At 38.5% G+C, this 16,448-nt stretch overlaps 1 protein-coding gene across 1 annotated transcript; it reads right to left on the reverse strand.

Moving 5' to 3' along the window:
- Nucleotides 1-413: 413 nt before the first annotated feature.
- On the reverse strand, nucleotides 414-15,555 carry cnih1 (cornichon family AMPA receptor auxiliary protein 1). Its single transcript, XM_041813008.1, has 5 exons — nucleotides 15,384-15,555; nucleotides 11,262-11,330; nucleotides 2,918-3,030; nucleotides 1,488-1,631; nucleotides 414-1,218 (listed from the first exon to the last, which is right to left on the reverse strand). Exons 1-5 carry the CDS (start codon nucleotides 15,462-15,464, stop codon nucleotides 1,191-1,193), a joined length of 435 nt encoding a protein of 144 aa, XP_041668942.1. The 5' UTR covers nucleotides 15,465-15,555; the 3' UTR covers nucleotides 414-1,190.
- Between the last annotated feature and the right edge of the window lie 893 nt (nucleotides 15,556-16,448).

Below are 16,448 nucleotides of genomic sequence, written 5' to 3' on the forward strand. Positions count from 1 at the left end.
ACAAATATCACCAGTGGGGATTATATGATCCAGATGTGATGATAAAAAGGTCTGAAGTATAGAGAAAAATACATCAGATCGTTTGAAAAACATGTTGTGACAACCAGACGGTGATTGTCCCTGTGCAACGTTTCACTAAGTGATAATAACCCATGCAGTTCAGCCCTCACTGTACACAAATGTACCTTAAAATCCAAAATAAATGTTAAGACCTTGACGGTTCAGTCCCATCCCTTACCCCTACCACTTAGCCTTGCCCCAGTTCAATGCAGGGGTAGTGTGTCCCGACTTTTCTAGGAATGGAAGGGCAGCACTATCAAACCAAGTGTTATGGAAGACCTCACAGATTGCCTTGAAAATCATCCACAGGATGGCCGCTTAAGCATCAAAAGAAGTGCACAAATGTCAGTTAATGTTGTGTCAATGCGTCATGGTCCTTTAATCCAGAACAAGCATTTAAAAAAAGACGCTCACACAAGAAATGAACAGATTCATCACATTTACGTTCATGTTTAACGACTGATTATGATGCTTTAACAGGCTGTCCCACGTCAAAGGAGATAAAGGGGCACTCAGAATCAAGGGGTAGGGGTAAAAGAAATGGGACTGAGTCTTGTTTAGTCTCTGCAGGATTTAGCAGAGTCCTAGTTGCATTTTTCTTTAGTTGAACTGATGATAACGAATCATATGGAGAGTATAAACTAGCTTTAAAGCCCAGAATTCTATGCAGAAAATGCAGAAAAACTCTAATGCAGCTCAGATTCACACCGATAATGCGCACCTGAAAAAGTCCTAACTTGTAAACACTCAAAAGCTGGGAATCAAAATGGAAAAAAACTGAATTAAATCCCAAAGCATCAAAAAAAAAAAAAAATCACCACAAATTTTAAAATAAAAACAGGAAAAAATAACATGTCCATTCTGGTTTGTCCTCATTTTCCAAAATTTTGTTTCTATAGTGCTATGAGAGGAACGCTGAGACCAAGATATCGTCTTTAAACGGGCTAAATGTTTCCGAAATGACACTCTGCTGCGCTGTGTTTGAGGGGAGTCGAGAGTTCGTCCGCTAGAGATGGCATCTAGTGTTGCTGAACGGTGGTCTTCTCCAGCAGGTCCAGTGTTCCAGCACTAAGATCATAGTGTCTGGTCGTCTACTGTACATGCAGGTCCTCCTCCGCCATGGCCGTCATTTAGGAGCTCACCAGAACGTAAATCATCCTGTAGAGGAGAAACGACAGAAAGGTTCAGATGTAGATCAGTAGAATCTGGCTAAACACAAGAGTAGTAAGTAAGATGAGACAACTAATATTTGTAGGATAAGAATTAAGATGGAATCAGCCACCGATTAGCTCAGCTTCATTTCATTCAGAGGCTGTAAACAGTGAAAAACTGCTAGCCTGGCTAAAGCCAAAGCCAAGAAAATTCAAGCACTTCTCATTGAAGGTCAAAATAAATCCTGAAAGACGCCTCAGAGTGAACTGTCTTACCCGTAAAGGTAGTAGAAGAATGAGAGGAGGTAGAAAGCCAGTTTGCACCAGCCCTCTTTTTGACAGAACGCCAGGATGTCGGCGTTCATGATGGTTGTCGGGTCGTAGAGTCCTGGACAGCTCATCACAGGTCTGCTCATATACCTACAGCACAGGTAAGACAGGTTTGGTGTTAAAGCAGACTGGGTGCATAGGCAATAAGCTTCCTATCCCAGTTTTTTAGTACAACTTAATGTTGAAGAAGTCATTTTTCAGGTTTTTGTGGTAGGCACACCCTTGAGAGTACAGTTTTATTGCCTAAAGCAGTGGTTCTTAACCTTGGGGTCGGGACACTGAGAGGGGGTCACCAGATGCCTTAAAAAAAAAAAAAAGAATATTTTTGAAATTACACTGTTGCCACTTTACACCAATTTGACCAAATGTGACCCATTAAGCCAATTTTAGCACATTTTTGCCACTTAAAACCCATTTTTGTCCATTCCAAACCCTTTCAATCACTTTTTCTCTGCCTGTTTTTGCCACCAATTCTTGCCACTTTCTGCCTATTGTTGCCTCTATCAACCACTTTTTACACTTCTTTTTGCCAATTTTAACCACAGTTAATCCATTTTTGCCAGTTTATATCAATTTTTCATCCCAGTACACCTAATTTACACCAATTTTTTACACTTAAAAGCCATTTCAGCCACCTTATAATCCCTTTTACCACTTTTTGTGCCCATTTTGCCATTTTTATCCAATTTTTTCCACTTTTAACATATTCAGGCTCATTAAAAATCCAATTTCATCACATTTTCCACCATTTTTTGCCATTATCAACCAATTTTAGCAATTCTTAACCCATTTCAATTAGGTTTTTAACATTTACTATACAAATGAACAAATAAAGATATTTGTTTATTTGATAAGAGTGGTTATTTTCAAGTCAAATAAAAAATATGGTTTTCACAGCTTAACTTCACAATGGACCATGGTTTTGCTGACCTCCATGGGCCCCAAGTTTGGCTGGGTCCCAGAAACCTCCCTTTATCCCTCCTTATGGACAGCCTTGTCTGCACATGACTATTCTTGATTGTGCATGGCTGTGTTCAACCACCTTCAGGTACAGCGGGGGACCCTGGCCTCTGGGACTCTTAGTTTGGGAGTCGCGGGCTGAAAAGGTTGAGAACCACTGTGCTAAAGCACTTTAAAAGGGACTTTAATCAACCAAATGAACATCATGCTGCATTTATAGACCTGAAACAAGATACTCAGCCCATAATCTCAACCTGAAACCTGAACGCAGGACCATTTTCATCTCTTCTTTTAAAAACCACTGGAGTCCCCACCCATTAACCATTAGAAATAATGCAGGTTAAATTAGCTTCATGTTTCAGACACCAAGGCTGAGTCAACTTCACATTAAATGTGCAAATGTTGAATATACTGACCTCCAGACATGATAGGCCAGCAGTGGCAGGTTGAGACAGAGGGTGAGCCACTCGGCCGCACAGAAGAACATCACGCAGAAGAAGAAGTGGATGAGATACTCTGGGAGAACCAGCTGGAAAATAACGATTACAAAAAAAAGGTAAAAATCTCCAGACAATCAGCAGTCGGAACACTTTGTTCCAATAAGCCTGTTTTCTGTTTCACTGACATTCATGAACAGATAAATTCTCTAACTACTCACACAGTAAAAAAAAAAACAAGTATGGAGACATTGAATAAATGAAGCCAGGCGAAAAATGTTCAGAAAATAATTCATGTAAACAGAACCTTAAAAAGGAGTGAGCTCTTTTTGACAAAGAGGGCGCTGAGCTATTTAAAGAAACAGACGTCTAAAAACTGCAGTCAGCTCAACAGAAAGATAGAGACAAGACTAAGATTCAAAGCAGCTGCAGCGAGGTGCTTATTTTTACACAGATAAACTGAAACAAACATAAGCTAAAAGCTCAAACTGTGGTTAAAACACATAAAAGGTGTTTATCATGTCCTCATCTGAGACAGTGTGAAATTTCTGAAGCAGGGTGAGAAATAAGGCCAAACACCTGCAAAAACGGATGACTTTGAAAAATAAAGTACGCCGAAACACAAAGAAAAACCCACTCAGGCAACAAAACACCCAAAGTGAGGCTAATGGATGTCAAAGTTATATTCTAACTAATGAGGAACAAAGGAGAGCTGTTTAGCTACGTTCAGCCTCCTGTGTGGTTAGCTGGAATGCCTGGTGGTTTGGAAGTAATAAAATTAAGGGGATCTGACAAACCATTATCATTTTAATGTCTTTTAGCTACTGAAACGTCAAACAGAAAATCAACCTTCAAGGAGAAACAACATTGGTCTACTTTCTGGCTCTGTGTCTAGTTTTCTGACCCACCAATCAGAGAGCCCCCTCTCTATCGTTACTGGACTACGTCAGATTAAGAAGGAAATGTTTCCTGTACAAAATCATCCAAACTATTTAACTGTGTAAAGCTACAGCAAAGATATTGCTTGAATTAAGATTTTCAGTGACACATTTCTCCAATAATAGCCATTAAGTAGTTGCTCAAAAATCTTTAATAGCCTGCGGCTAGTCAACTACTAGTTGTTTTTGTTGCATCGCAATTAATCTCAGAATTTCTGTGGTTAATTATGATTAATCACAGCCTTTTTATTGCATTTTAAAATGCCACTATTTTGCATTCAGAATTGTTTTTGTGTTGTTTTTGATTCTTCTACTGTCTTAAAGTAAAGGCATTTGACTTCCTGTTTGGATACAGACCTGCTTAACTTGACCACAGAAAAGTGACTTGTTGGGATCTTACAGGAAATAAGGGGCCGGTAAGAAGGTAAATGTTTGATAACTCAAGGTTCATCGTTGATTTGGTACTGTTCTTGTATTGTATTGTATTGTATTGTATTGTTGGCATGCCAGCATGCTTGTAGGGTTGTTCCGATTCTGATACCAGTATTGAAAATACATCTGATACTGCTTCAAATGCAGGTATTGGTATCAGCGAGTAAATGTGTTCATGCACTGATCAGATACCGTTTGGTTTAGCTCAGTGCTAATTTTGGCAGCTATTTTTAATTTTGGTCTTAGTTTTAGTCTTTAAATTAAATGCACTTTAGTTTTAGTCACATTTTAGTCATTTCTATCCTTTTTAGTTTTAGTCGAGATTTAGTCCATAAAAAGTCCTCACATTTTAGTCTTTACTTTTAGTCCAAGCATTTATTTTCCTGCCTAAATTTGACACCAAATCATGGAAGTGTGTTCTCTGCACTCTGTCCAACCTGGGGCCCCTGCTTTCTACAGCTGAGAGGCAGAACAGATACAGATGATTTGTTTTTTGACAGATTTACCCACAGTGGAGAAATATCACAGATTTTGAATGTCAGACAAAAATTACAATACATTTTAGTCTAGTTTTAGCCATCTTGACGAAAACCAAACTTAGTTTTAGTCATCAAAGATATGTTTTTGTTAGTCTTAGTCTAGTTTTGTCATGGAAAAAAAGGCCGTCTACAAACATTTTTAGTCATAGTTTTAGTTGACAAAATTAACACTGGTTTAGCTTTATATTTTGCTTCATTTAGCCATGCTAACTGTTAGCACTATAAAGCGGAAATCAATTCTTCGCTGCTGGAAAGCACACCAAGCACGGGCTACCATTTTAGAGCAGAGAAGAACCAAAGGAGCCACTGCAGCAGCAAAGAATGGCGGCTGTGTGACAGTTTTTCTCTGAATGTGATCGTTAAAGCGCCTTCCATACCAGCGCTGTCATACACGACAAGAAGTGACACAGTTTACCAAAAGTCATCAAAAGTAGAGGTATCGGATCAGTACTCGGTAATGGCCGATACCAAACGCCTGGGTATCGGAATCGTATCGGGAAAGAAAAAATTGTATTGGAACATCCCTACATGCTAGCCAACATTAGCACCTGCTAGTTAGCTAACAAGTTGAATTAATATAATAATGACCATAATAATGATAGTAATAAATAATAAAAAAATTAATAATAATTAAAATGAATAAATAATGTGTAAAAGTGGTATTGTTTTACTCTTGATACGGAAACAACTAAATAGCAGTATGATAAAGATTTAAAATATAAAAAAGTTAACATTACTATCATGATCTGACCTTCAAATCTTGGAAAAGGCTGAAGAAACTTGTAATATATAAACAGACTAAAAATATGAAATCAAAATAATGCCCCCAAATATGTAGGTTTTCTCTCATATCATGGAGTAGTTTTAATCCCTCTCCCTAATGTTTATGTGGACAAATGATCATTTTAGTGGTGTAAAACCATGCCATATAAAGTTACATTTACCATGTTTGTTAGGGGCTAGTCCAAAAGTCAGAGGCTTCATCTATACAGAGTTCAGGAGGAGCGGGAGTGACGAGGGAGTAGTTTGAGAAAATCCTTTTACGGCAAAATAAGTTCATCTTCTATGAGGGAATATTGTTAAAATAAAATACTAGTTAATGAGTTTAATAGTTGGTGAAAACAGACGTCAAATTTCGATAATCACTTAAAAGTCTGCTTTGAAAATGGAGGCAGATAAACTGTTTTCACAAACTTTTGGATTTGAAAGACTCTGATAATGTTAATAAAGAAGCCATTAATCCTTATGTTAACTGTTCTCTAACAGGAGCTAATGAAACTAATGTTCTTCTTACTTTAAATGTTTGCTAGCTGAAATATTATTAGATTTTAACCACATCCTAACTGGTATTTATTAGCAATTAAATTCCAAAATGCCAACATTATAGTTTTATAGAGTCATACACTAGGAATGATAGATAGATGAGTGGTCAAATGCTTCTGTTCGATGTTAACTGAGGAGATGTCAAAGTTTCCCTATAATTTGGCCATTTATAAATCAAGTGGTTTAATGATAATGATATGTCAGATTCCCAACACTTTCATGATTTTAAGACAAAATTCTGCTGTGTTGCAAGTGGACGTAAAACGTTTATTTCCCACCCTGCTTTGACGTCATGCACAATAAAATCTGGCAGGTACAAAAAATAAAAGGGAAGCCCCATGGACAAGTTGCTCTGCAGAATATTTGCTCATCTCAACATGATCTGCAGCGAGGGCGAGCCTACAGACCATCCTACGTCCCAGAGAAGGACCATGCTGTGAGCACTAGCAGTGTTGTGATGCAGCAGCCTGCCTCGGGTCGACAGAGTTCGAGCTGGTGCGGGGGTTCACGGGGCAGATGGAGGCACCACATGGAAGCCATGCATTCAAAGAGGAGCAGAGGGCGGACAGGGCGGGGGCAACTGACAGCCCACGGATGGAAAGGTGAGGGGCGTGTAGGGAGGGGGAAGGTGCAGAACGGGAGGGGGACAGGGGGGCTGTAATGTGTGGAAACCTGCACTGTGCTGCCAAATACAAAATAACTGATAACAGCACAAAACGTGTGCCAGATCACTGAGCTGACGATCCAACGCAAAAAGACTGGACACGGTCAAAACTGCAGAGAGTACTCAGGAGTGGTTAAAGTCAGAAGAAGCTGTGCGTTTTACTCAGATAACTCCTCCTACTTCTGAAATCACCAACCAATCAGATGTCACAAATATTGCTGAGCTGGATCATGTCAGGATTCAGGAGCCATCTGCTCTGAACCACAGGTGACGAAGGTTAGAGCCAACTCTGAGCTCATGTATATGCAGGAGCTTACTTCTGCTAGGTGCTGGATTAAAATGCAGCTTTAATGTCAGAGAGAAGTGACTTTATGGCTGTGTCCAAAATCAAACTCTAGTTTTACATTCTATATTCCCTTCATAGTGAGCAGCCTGTGATAGACTATATAGCGCACTGATATCAGCCCAATAAATTAACAATAACAGACTGTCTACAATGCCGTCATAACTGTCACACATCTAAAACACAGCAACGACAGCCAAGGATAGGCAACTAATCAAGGCAGGCATACTTAAATGAGCTGAAAAATGCTGTTCATTGTATCGACAGATATGAAAGTTTCTGCTGACATTTACAATCAATAGGTGGTGACAGGTGAAAATAACTGTCTTTATCAGATGTAAATATCGGTCTATAAGGGCTATAAAAATCTGTCATAATGGGCTGTAAATATCCGTCTATATGGCTGTAAATATCTGTGGATATGGGCTGTAGATATCTGTGGATATGGGCTGTAGATATCTGTGGATATGGGCTGTAAATATCTGTGTATATTGGCTGTAAATATCTGTGTATATTGGCTGTAAATATCTGTGTATATTGGTTGTAAATATCTATCAATATCAGGTGAAAATAACTGTCTTTATCAGACGTAAATATCCGTCTATATGGCTGTAAATATCTGTGGATATGGGCTGTAGATATCTGTGGATATGGGCTGTAGATATCTGTGGATATGGGCTGTAAATATCTGTGTATATTGGCTGTAAATATCTGTGTATATTGGCTGTAAATATCTGTGTATATTGGTTGTAAATATCTATCAATATCAGGTGAAAATAACTGTCTTTATCAGACGTAAATATCGGTCTATATAGGCTGTAAATATCCGTCTATATGGGCTGTAACTATCCATCTATATGGCTGTAGATATCTTTGGATATGGGCTGTAAATATCTGTGTATATTGGCTGTAAATATCTGTCTATATGGGCTGTAAATATCCGTCTATATGGGCTGTAAATATCTGTCTATATGGGCTGTAAATATCTGTCTATATGGGCTGTAAATATCTGTCTATATGGGCTGTAAATATCCATCTATATAATCTGTAAATATCCATCTATATGGGCTGTAAATATCAGTCTATATGGGCTGTAAATATCCGTCTATATGGCCCCTCAATATCCATCAATATCAGGTGAAAATATTTGTCTATATCAGCTGTAAATATCCGTCTATATAATCTGTAAATATCCATCTATAGTGGCTCTAAATATGTTGTATATATGCTGTAAATATCTGTCTAAATGGGCTGTAAATATCCATCTATATGGCCTCTTAATATCTGTCAATATCAGGTGAAAATATTTGTCTTCATCAGCTGTAAATATATGTGTATATTGGCTGAAAATATCCGTTGATAGTGGCACTGAATATGTTGTATATATGCTGTAAATATCTGTCCATGTCAACTCCTAATGTAATAAGACAGGCACACTTAAATTCACCTCTGATTATGAGCAGTTTCATTTTTTATGTTGCCCTTGTTTTATAAATGCCTTTAAACTACAATGCATGGTAGTTAATATTACTGGGACCATCAGTTGATTATTACCTTTCACAATGCATGCACATTGAGTGCAAGGTACAGCACTGCTAAATCAGACTGTAGACAGCACTACAAAAAGTTCCATTCACTATTCAATGAGTAGGGCGTGATTTTGGACACAGCTTGAAACTTTTACTCAATTTTCTCCAACACCAATCAAGTATAACTTTATACCATAATCCACCGCTCAAAGTTTCCTTATTAAAATGCTAAATACCTGACCTGGTTTGAAGTGGAATTTCAACATTTTTGTGAGGAAAACTAGAACTCAAGTTTGAAGTACTAATGGTACAAAAAGTTTTTAAATTGCTCCAACAGATTATTCCAGTTAGTTGTTGCAAAACAGGCTGTAATGGCTGCAGGCTGATCCCCAAGGCAACACACAATCAAAGTAAGCAGACTTTTTTCCTTTTTTTTACCTCTGCAAAGCTAGATTGTTATGTGAAGTTTCTTTTGACAGATACTTTTTTAGACATAAACATTGGCTGCATTGCTCTTTTTCAGCCACCAAACTCCACTGATTTTCCCCTTGCAAAAAATGCAAAAACGTAATGAATACTTAACGGGAGCTGCATTTGTGAATGCAAGCTGCTAAATACTCCATTCTGACTTCACTTCTAAATTATGTGCATGATATAAAGAGAGCTGATGCAAGAATGCAGCGGGAAATATCCAAGAAGATTCACCTCAAGAGAGCAGGAGGGGGTAGTGACGTTTATATCCAATGACTGGTGCATGTATACATGTTCTTAAAATGGCTTTATTATGTTCTTCTCCACTATTTTATCCATATTGGGAATGCACTGAACTACAACAAGCATTGATAAAAAGGCAAACTTGTCATAGCATCATACAGCTTATACTTATTAAATACATTTATAAACTTATTATGTAAAAGCAGACCCATTTTTGACCACTTTGGGCGGATTTTCTGGAGGAGATCATGTTCGAGCCATTGCCGTCTGTTTCAACTGAAACAACCTGCTGATGCAATTCCAAAACTTTTTGTACCTCAAAGTCATTTACACCTCAAAATATTTTAAAAGTGAATAAATAAATTGAAAATTCCCATAATTTCCCTTTTAAATGTTTATTCTGAGAACTTAAATTCTAAAGCGTTGTCAGGACCGTGTATAGCCTGGTGTTGTGTCTAGCCATGTATATACTTCTGCTTCGAATCTTAGCTGTAGCTACGCTGCAGCGTCCTACGTTGCGAGCACTCCATAAGTTTGAGTGGAAGTGTCCGTGTGGCTCTGCAATATCCACGCCTGAAGTGCAGTTTCTGTGCTAGTTATAGAGCCACATTCCTGTCCAGCCTCAACATTTTCTGCATGTTTGTGTAGAGGAATCTATCACCACTGAAACCGGGCATATAATGTTGGATTGTAGTAGCATTTGATTATGCTGCAGTCATTGCACTGGAGAAAAGAGAGGAGCTGTCAGAGGAGATGGACTTTCGGATATTTTGGAAAGGAAATTTGTTCACCTGATGCTACCTACCGGACTAATCACAGGGCTGTGCGTCCATGTTTTGACTTGCAGTTACGTCTTTAAAGGAGATGCACATCAGGCTACACTGGTGTACGCCACAGCGCAGATTCAAGCAGAAGTATAAATCAGGCCTTACAATTCTTAACTCAACATGTTTCCTGACTGTCTAAGTTTCCTGGGAATTTCGTGTATCAACAGCTATAAAACTATTTGCATACAAGGGGTAGGTTGTAATAAAGATCATGCATGTTTTAAGCATTTGCAAGTCTTTTCAGTTAACACCTACACTTTTACTACAGGGTATTTCATGGCACAGAAATAAGGCTCATACACAGAGATTTCCTCCCTAAGATAAGAAGCTTAACATGCAGTCTATTTCATTTGTTTGATGAGACATAAAAACAAAAATAGAAAGCACAACCCATAAATTCACTGAATGCTCATCCCCTCAAAGCTGCACTTGAAATTCTTTTGAAGCGTAGAACAAATAGGTGTTTGAAAACATCCACAGCAGTCAAAAATGCTCCCAAAAATTACAGAAATTGTCTACATGTCAGTAAAGAGCTTGGGCACAGGTGGCATATTGTCTAATCCCAGGCTGAGCTCTTGCCTTAAGTCTGAGATTAGTTAACTGAAAAGACGTTTGCAAACACTTCTCCGTGCAAAATGACAAGACTGCAGACTTGAATTGAACTGAGCGGGCATTTTAAAGATTGGTACAAACCTTCAATGCAATTTTGACTCTTTTTATCTTTTTGACCTTTTCAACTGTCTTTTTGCCGTTAAAAAAAGTGTAATAAAAAAAAAAAAAAGCAGATTAGAAAAAACAAAAACAACAAAAGGCATTAGAGTTGGACAGCTGACAAGATCACTGAATTTAAAACAGGCAGGTTATTTAGCATAACAGTGCAGAGAAATGATTGAAAAAAGACAGATAGGCGGATAAAGTTATCCTAAAATAAATGAAAAAAACCTTTAGACAGAGCTCATCAGCATGCAGTCAAAGAGGCAAGGAAGAAGCACTGGGAAGTGTAGGCTCACTTACCGGATTTAAAGTGTTACACTGATCTATAGGATTCTTGTAATCAGTCTTCAGCTCATCAAATGCTATTATCTGAGGGAACAAGACCATCACAATGTTACTGGACAGAGCAGCAGCAGAAGAACAAAGACATTTTACACACTTATGAGTCTATTTTCAAACCAAATCTTTAGTTAAGAGCTGTAACCTTACATGTACAACTCTATAACAGTGTACTATAAATCACAACTTTATCTTCTACACAACTAACCTATACAACTTCTATATTAACCATGATCTTCTAACATCACACGTCAGTTTTAAACCCACAACTGATTTGATAATTTCATGCGCCTATTAGGACTGGGCACTTGATTGCAAGCTACATTAAATTGCAATGTGACCTGCTATAATTTTCAAATTGCAAAAGGTACAATATTTCTTTGACCTTAAATTTGTGTCAAAATAGTCTTCTTAATTTTTTTTTGGCAGCAGAGATGTTATGCATTATGTTATGAAAATTAGGTTTTCATATATAAACTAAAATCAATGTAACACAGTGGACAGTTCATGAAAAAGAAGTCTATTTGGTGTGACAAGTGAGTATAGGTCTGTTTATTGGGATTTTATCACTAAAAAAATTCAAATTGATGCTAATCTTTAACAGCAATGCATTATTTTTCCTGTTTTGGTCCTGGGGGGTTGTCACTATTTTTTACAATGCAAGTAGAGGATGTTCCAAGAAAAGGCTGGGACCCACTGATGTAGAAAAGACAAAAAGACACCTGAGGTTTTTAAAACTGACAGAATGTTCAATACTCATTTGATAAATTTTGACGTTAATACTGTGTAATTCTACCTGTGAATCATGGTTTAACCTACTTAGCTTTGAATATGTTTCAGACAGGTGGGTCGGAGAGGAATGAATCCATTAAAAGTTGCTGGCAAAGTCGTACACATTAGGTAGATAATAGGGGTGTAATGATTCACTGATGTATATCAATATATCGATTGGTTGACTGATGATCCAATCAAATCGATGGAAAGTCAAAACACTGATCTAAATGGATGCTTCAAGCAACGCTTTTATTTTGAAAGTCCCCCAGCGTCCTCAAAAAGCTAGCTGCAAGCTAACTAAGTAGCAGCCGTGGCTTAAAGTTTTCACGGCTGAGGGAAAGAGGATATCCTCTCCTCTCTCTGCTGTGTGGGTACATTTCAGACAGCCACTACTGCAGGATGGATCTCTCCCCTTAGTTTGCCGACTACATCTATGTTTTTATCTGTATATAACCGCTGTATGAGATTGTTCATGAATAAAAACATTCCACCCGGTATGGCTGAGGAAGTGAGTGCTGTCTGCAGCAGACCGCAGATACACAGAGTGGAAAAAGTCAGCTGCTGCATATCTCCTTTGATACACTTATTTTACATTGCCATCTCACATTAGATGTATAATGAAAATATAAGCTGTCCAAACTGAACGTGGTTCAAGCAGGACAGCTGTTCTCTGTATAGCCCCCACCCCCTCGCTCTTGTTATAAAGCTGCACGTCACAGGAACGCCCTTTATAATCAAAATTTGCTCTTATATTCGGTCTAACCTTTCCATTTATTAAAATCAGGGTTGCAATAAATCAAAAAAAAAAAAGAATCATTATATAACATCATATGCCACATATTTTACCTCATTTAAATCTCATAAGGTGAGTAAACAAAAAACAAATGAACTATCTGCCACATTAACAGGCCCCTGTGTAAAGTATGAAGGGCTGATACAGAGCAGAAATATCTGTTTAAGTCCACATGTGTGGACAGTTGAAGAAAACAATCTAAAATGGGAACAAAGGCCAAACATTTTGATCATTATTATAAAGGGTTGCAGAAAAAGTCCATATTGGTGCTTTAGAGCAGGGGTTCTCAACCTTTTCAGCCCGTGACCCCCAATATAAATGTGCCAGAGACCGGGGACCCCCACTGTACCTGAAGGTGGTTGAACACAGCCATGCACAATCAAGAACAGTCATGTGGAGACAAGGCCGTCCATAAAGGGGGATAAAGGGGAGAGCTTTCTGGGGCTCAGTCAAACTGGGGGCTCATGGAGATCAACAAAATCATGGTCTATTCTAAAGTTAAGCTGTGATATCCTTATTTTATATTTAACATGAAAAAAACCCACTCATCAATGAAGCAAATCTCTTTTTAAAGTATTTGTGTGGTATAAAGCCTCCTTAAATCTATTTTGTAAAAAAAATAAAATAAAAGGGTGGAAAAGGTGGTTGGATCTTAAAAGTAGCAGAAATAGGTCATATGTGGCAAAACTTATATAAGAATGGCAAAAAATAACCAAAAAAGGCAAAAAATGGGTTACAGTGGCAAAAATGTGCATAAAGACTGGTAAAAAGGAATTAAAAAGTGGCTTAAAAGGCTTTAAATTGGCAAAAATGGGTGGAAATCTGGTGAAATGGGAAGAAAATCATTATAAACTAGCAAAATAGTTCTAACCGAGAAAGAAAAAATAGGTGGATATTGGCAGAAATTGGTCAAACTTGCAAAAATGGGCATATCAGGAAGTGAAATGTGCTTAAAATGGGAAAAATAGGGCATAAAAAGTAGTGAAATTTGGTTAATATTGGCAATAATGGGTCAATAGAGCTTATGTGGCAAGAATTAGTTTAGAAGCAGTAAAAACAGGCAGAAATAAAGTGGTGGAAAGAGTTTAAAATGGCGACAATAAGTGCTAAATGGCAATAACGTGTTAAAATCTGTGGGGAAAATGATGAAAACTGGTTAAAATTTGACAAAATTGGTGTAAAGTGGCAAGAGTGGAATTCTAAAAATACTCCTTTTTTTATTAGAGAATCTGGAGACCCCCTCTTAGTGTCTCGTGACCCCAAAGGGGGTCCCGACCCCAAGGTTGAGAACCACTGCTTTAGAGTGATCTGAGGATATGAGGAAATAAAATGTTTGGTATTGAAAATGTTTGCTGTTTTAAATCAATATGTTTAAACACAAATGTGCATAGTTGTGCTCCTAATTTAAAGGTAATCAGGGGTAATATGGTCTTTGCTGTTTTTGTTGAAGAGATATTTTTATTCAATACAGAGACCTGTCAATAATTTAATTGCAGAAACTGTTTTTTTTCTGTAACTGTGTGAAATTTTTGCACAAAATCACCTGATTTCGATCCTGGGTCCCACATCGAATCAAATTGAAATCGTATAGTGGCAGATTTTGTGACATCAGAAGATAGGCTATCAAATCGTTGTCCAAAATATCGTATTGTATCATATCGGGATGTAACTGTAAACTGGTGATTCACACCCCTAGTAGATAACATATCTTTATATTTTAGGGAGTATGCAGGAGTTAACCATCAATTTTTACAATTAAAAGCACAAAAAACACAATTATGGATGCCTAGGACTTCTACTTTTGTTGCCATTGCATCGTCACAGGTTTCGATATAGCTTCTTTTTCACATGAATCAAATCAAAATCAATAATCTGGCCTCATAACTCAAGTGGTCAAATATTAACAACTTAGTTACTATTCCAACTGCGGGAACTTTGAGAACCATTATTGCATTATGAAGACATCAGGAAGGGTGGAAGTGTGACATAACAGAACATGGGAACTGGTGACAGCATCATCCCCGCTCCGTTAATGCCAGTTAGCAACGCCTGCTACTTACCTGGCTAGCCAGATTAACAGTCACAATCAGATACAAGCCTGTCAAGTTTAAATATGTTCACTATGGTAAGACTTTGTCCTATAAAACCTAAATACAGTAAAATGATATATCAGTACAGTGAAATGTGTATATTGGGGTTTTAATCGCTAGCTAACTTTAGCTCCTAGCCAACCGTTGGGTGGGTGTCATTCATTCTACAACGGTTACGTTCCATGTTACGTACGCTGACCACAGAGCGCGCGGCGGTTTCTATGGAGCTAGCTTAGAAACGCCGTTTTCAGACTCGGCCCGGATCAGCGGAAAGATACGTTAAAACACCGAAAACGTCCCGGCTGGGTGGCTACAAAGCTGGCCTAGCGTTAGCCCAGTCTGCCTCGCTCTTTCACCCACTTCTACCGCCCCAGTTGGAGCGACGGACCGACAGTGTTATCCAAAGGTGTTTGAATGTGTACTCACATGCCAGATAGCGAAGAAGATAAGCGCCGCCGTGAGCAACAGAGCTAGCATGTAACAAAAGGCCGCGAATGTGAACGCCATCTTTTCTCCGGTTCTGCTGCTCGGTTCCTGGCTCACTCAGCGGATGATGCAGGCAGCTTCGTCTGCAACTGATTTGAGATTTGTCAGCGTGTCTTCTTCTTCTTCAGTGAGTGTTTATCCGTGTGATATCCATATTGTTGCACTACTGCCATCTCCTGGAGTGTTTATAATGGGCTGTTCATGAACGAATCGGCTTTTTGGCTCTTCTGGGTAGTCATGGAGAGCCGTTGTTATTGTTAATTCATGCTTGATATGTCTTAATCACCAAAAATAGCCTATATATATAATTTATGATTATCAAAAGCATGGATCATGATTTAATATAACTCGCATGTAATGTGCAACACAGGTGCATCTGAAAAAAATAGAATATCATGAAAAAGTTAATTTTTTGCTGTTATTTGATTAAAAAAGGTAAACTTCAATATGTTATAGATTCACCTCATACAAAGTGTGTGTGTGTGTGTGTGTGTGTGTTGGGGGGGCTCGCCCCCTCGTGGCCCAATTGTTGAAAAACGCGCGCTAAAGGGCCCTCTTGGAGCCAAAACATGTGTTCAAGTGTCCTCTTGGGAGGTAAAACTCACTCTAAAGTGCCCTCTTGGGAGGTAAAACTCACTCTAAAGTGCCCTCTTGGGAGGTAAAACTCACTCTAAAGTGCCCTCACGGGAGGTAAAACTCACTCTAAAGTGCCCTCACGGGAGGTAAAACTCACTCTAAAGTGCCCTCTCGGGAGCCAAAATGCGCGCTAAAGTGCCCTCCTGGTTGGCAAAACACACTTAACTGCCCCCTTGGCTGGTTAAAACATGATAAACTGCCCACTTGGGTGGCAAAAAGGCATGTTTAAGTACCCTCCTCACTGGCAAAACACACTTAACTGCCCCCTTGGCTGGTTAAAACATGATAAACTGCCCACTTGGGTGGCAAAAAGGCGTGTTTAAGTACCCTCCTCACTGGCAAAACACACTAAACTGCCCTCTTGGATGA

The sequence above is a fragment of the Cheilinus undulatus genome, linkage group 18, assembly GCF_018320785.1.
Source record: "Cheilinus undulatus linkage group 18, ASM1832078v1, whole genome shotgun sequence".
NCBI classification, from domain to species: Eukaryota; Metazoa; Chordata; class Actinopteri; order Labriformes; family Labridae; genus Cheilinus; species Cheilinus undulatus.

Bases quoted from the DNA above. Each gene is read 5' to 3' on its own strand.
- cnih1 (XM_041813008.1), bottom strand. From the start codon at position 15,464: ATGGCGTTCACATTCGCGGCCTTTTGTTACATGCTAGCTCTGTTGCTC. The intron at 3,031-11,261 runs GTAAGTGAGCCT...GTTATTTTCCAG, and splicing joins AGTGTAACACTTTAAATCCG to CTGGTTCTCCCAGAGTATCT. The intron at 1,219-1,487 runs GTAAGACAGTTC...TCTCCTCTACAG, and splicing joins TTCTTCTACTACCTTTACGG to GATGATTTACGTTCTGGTGA.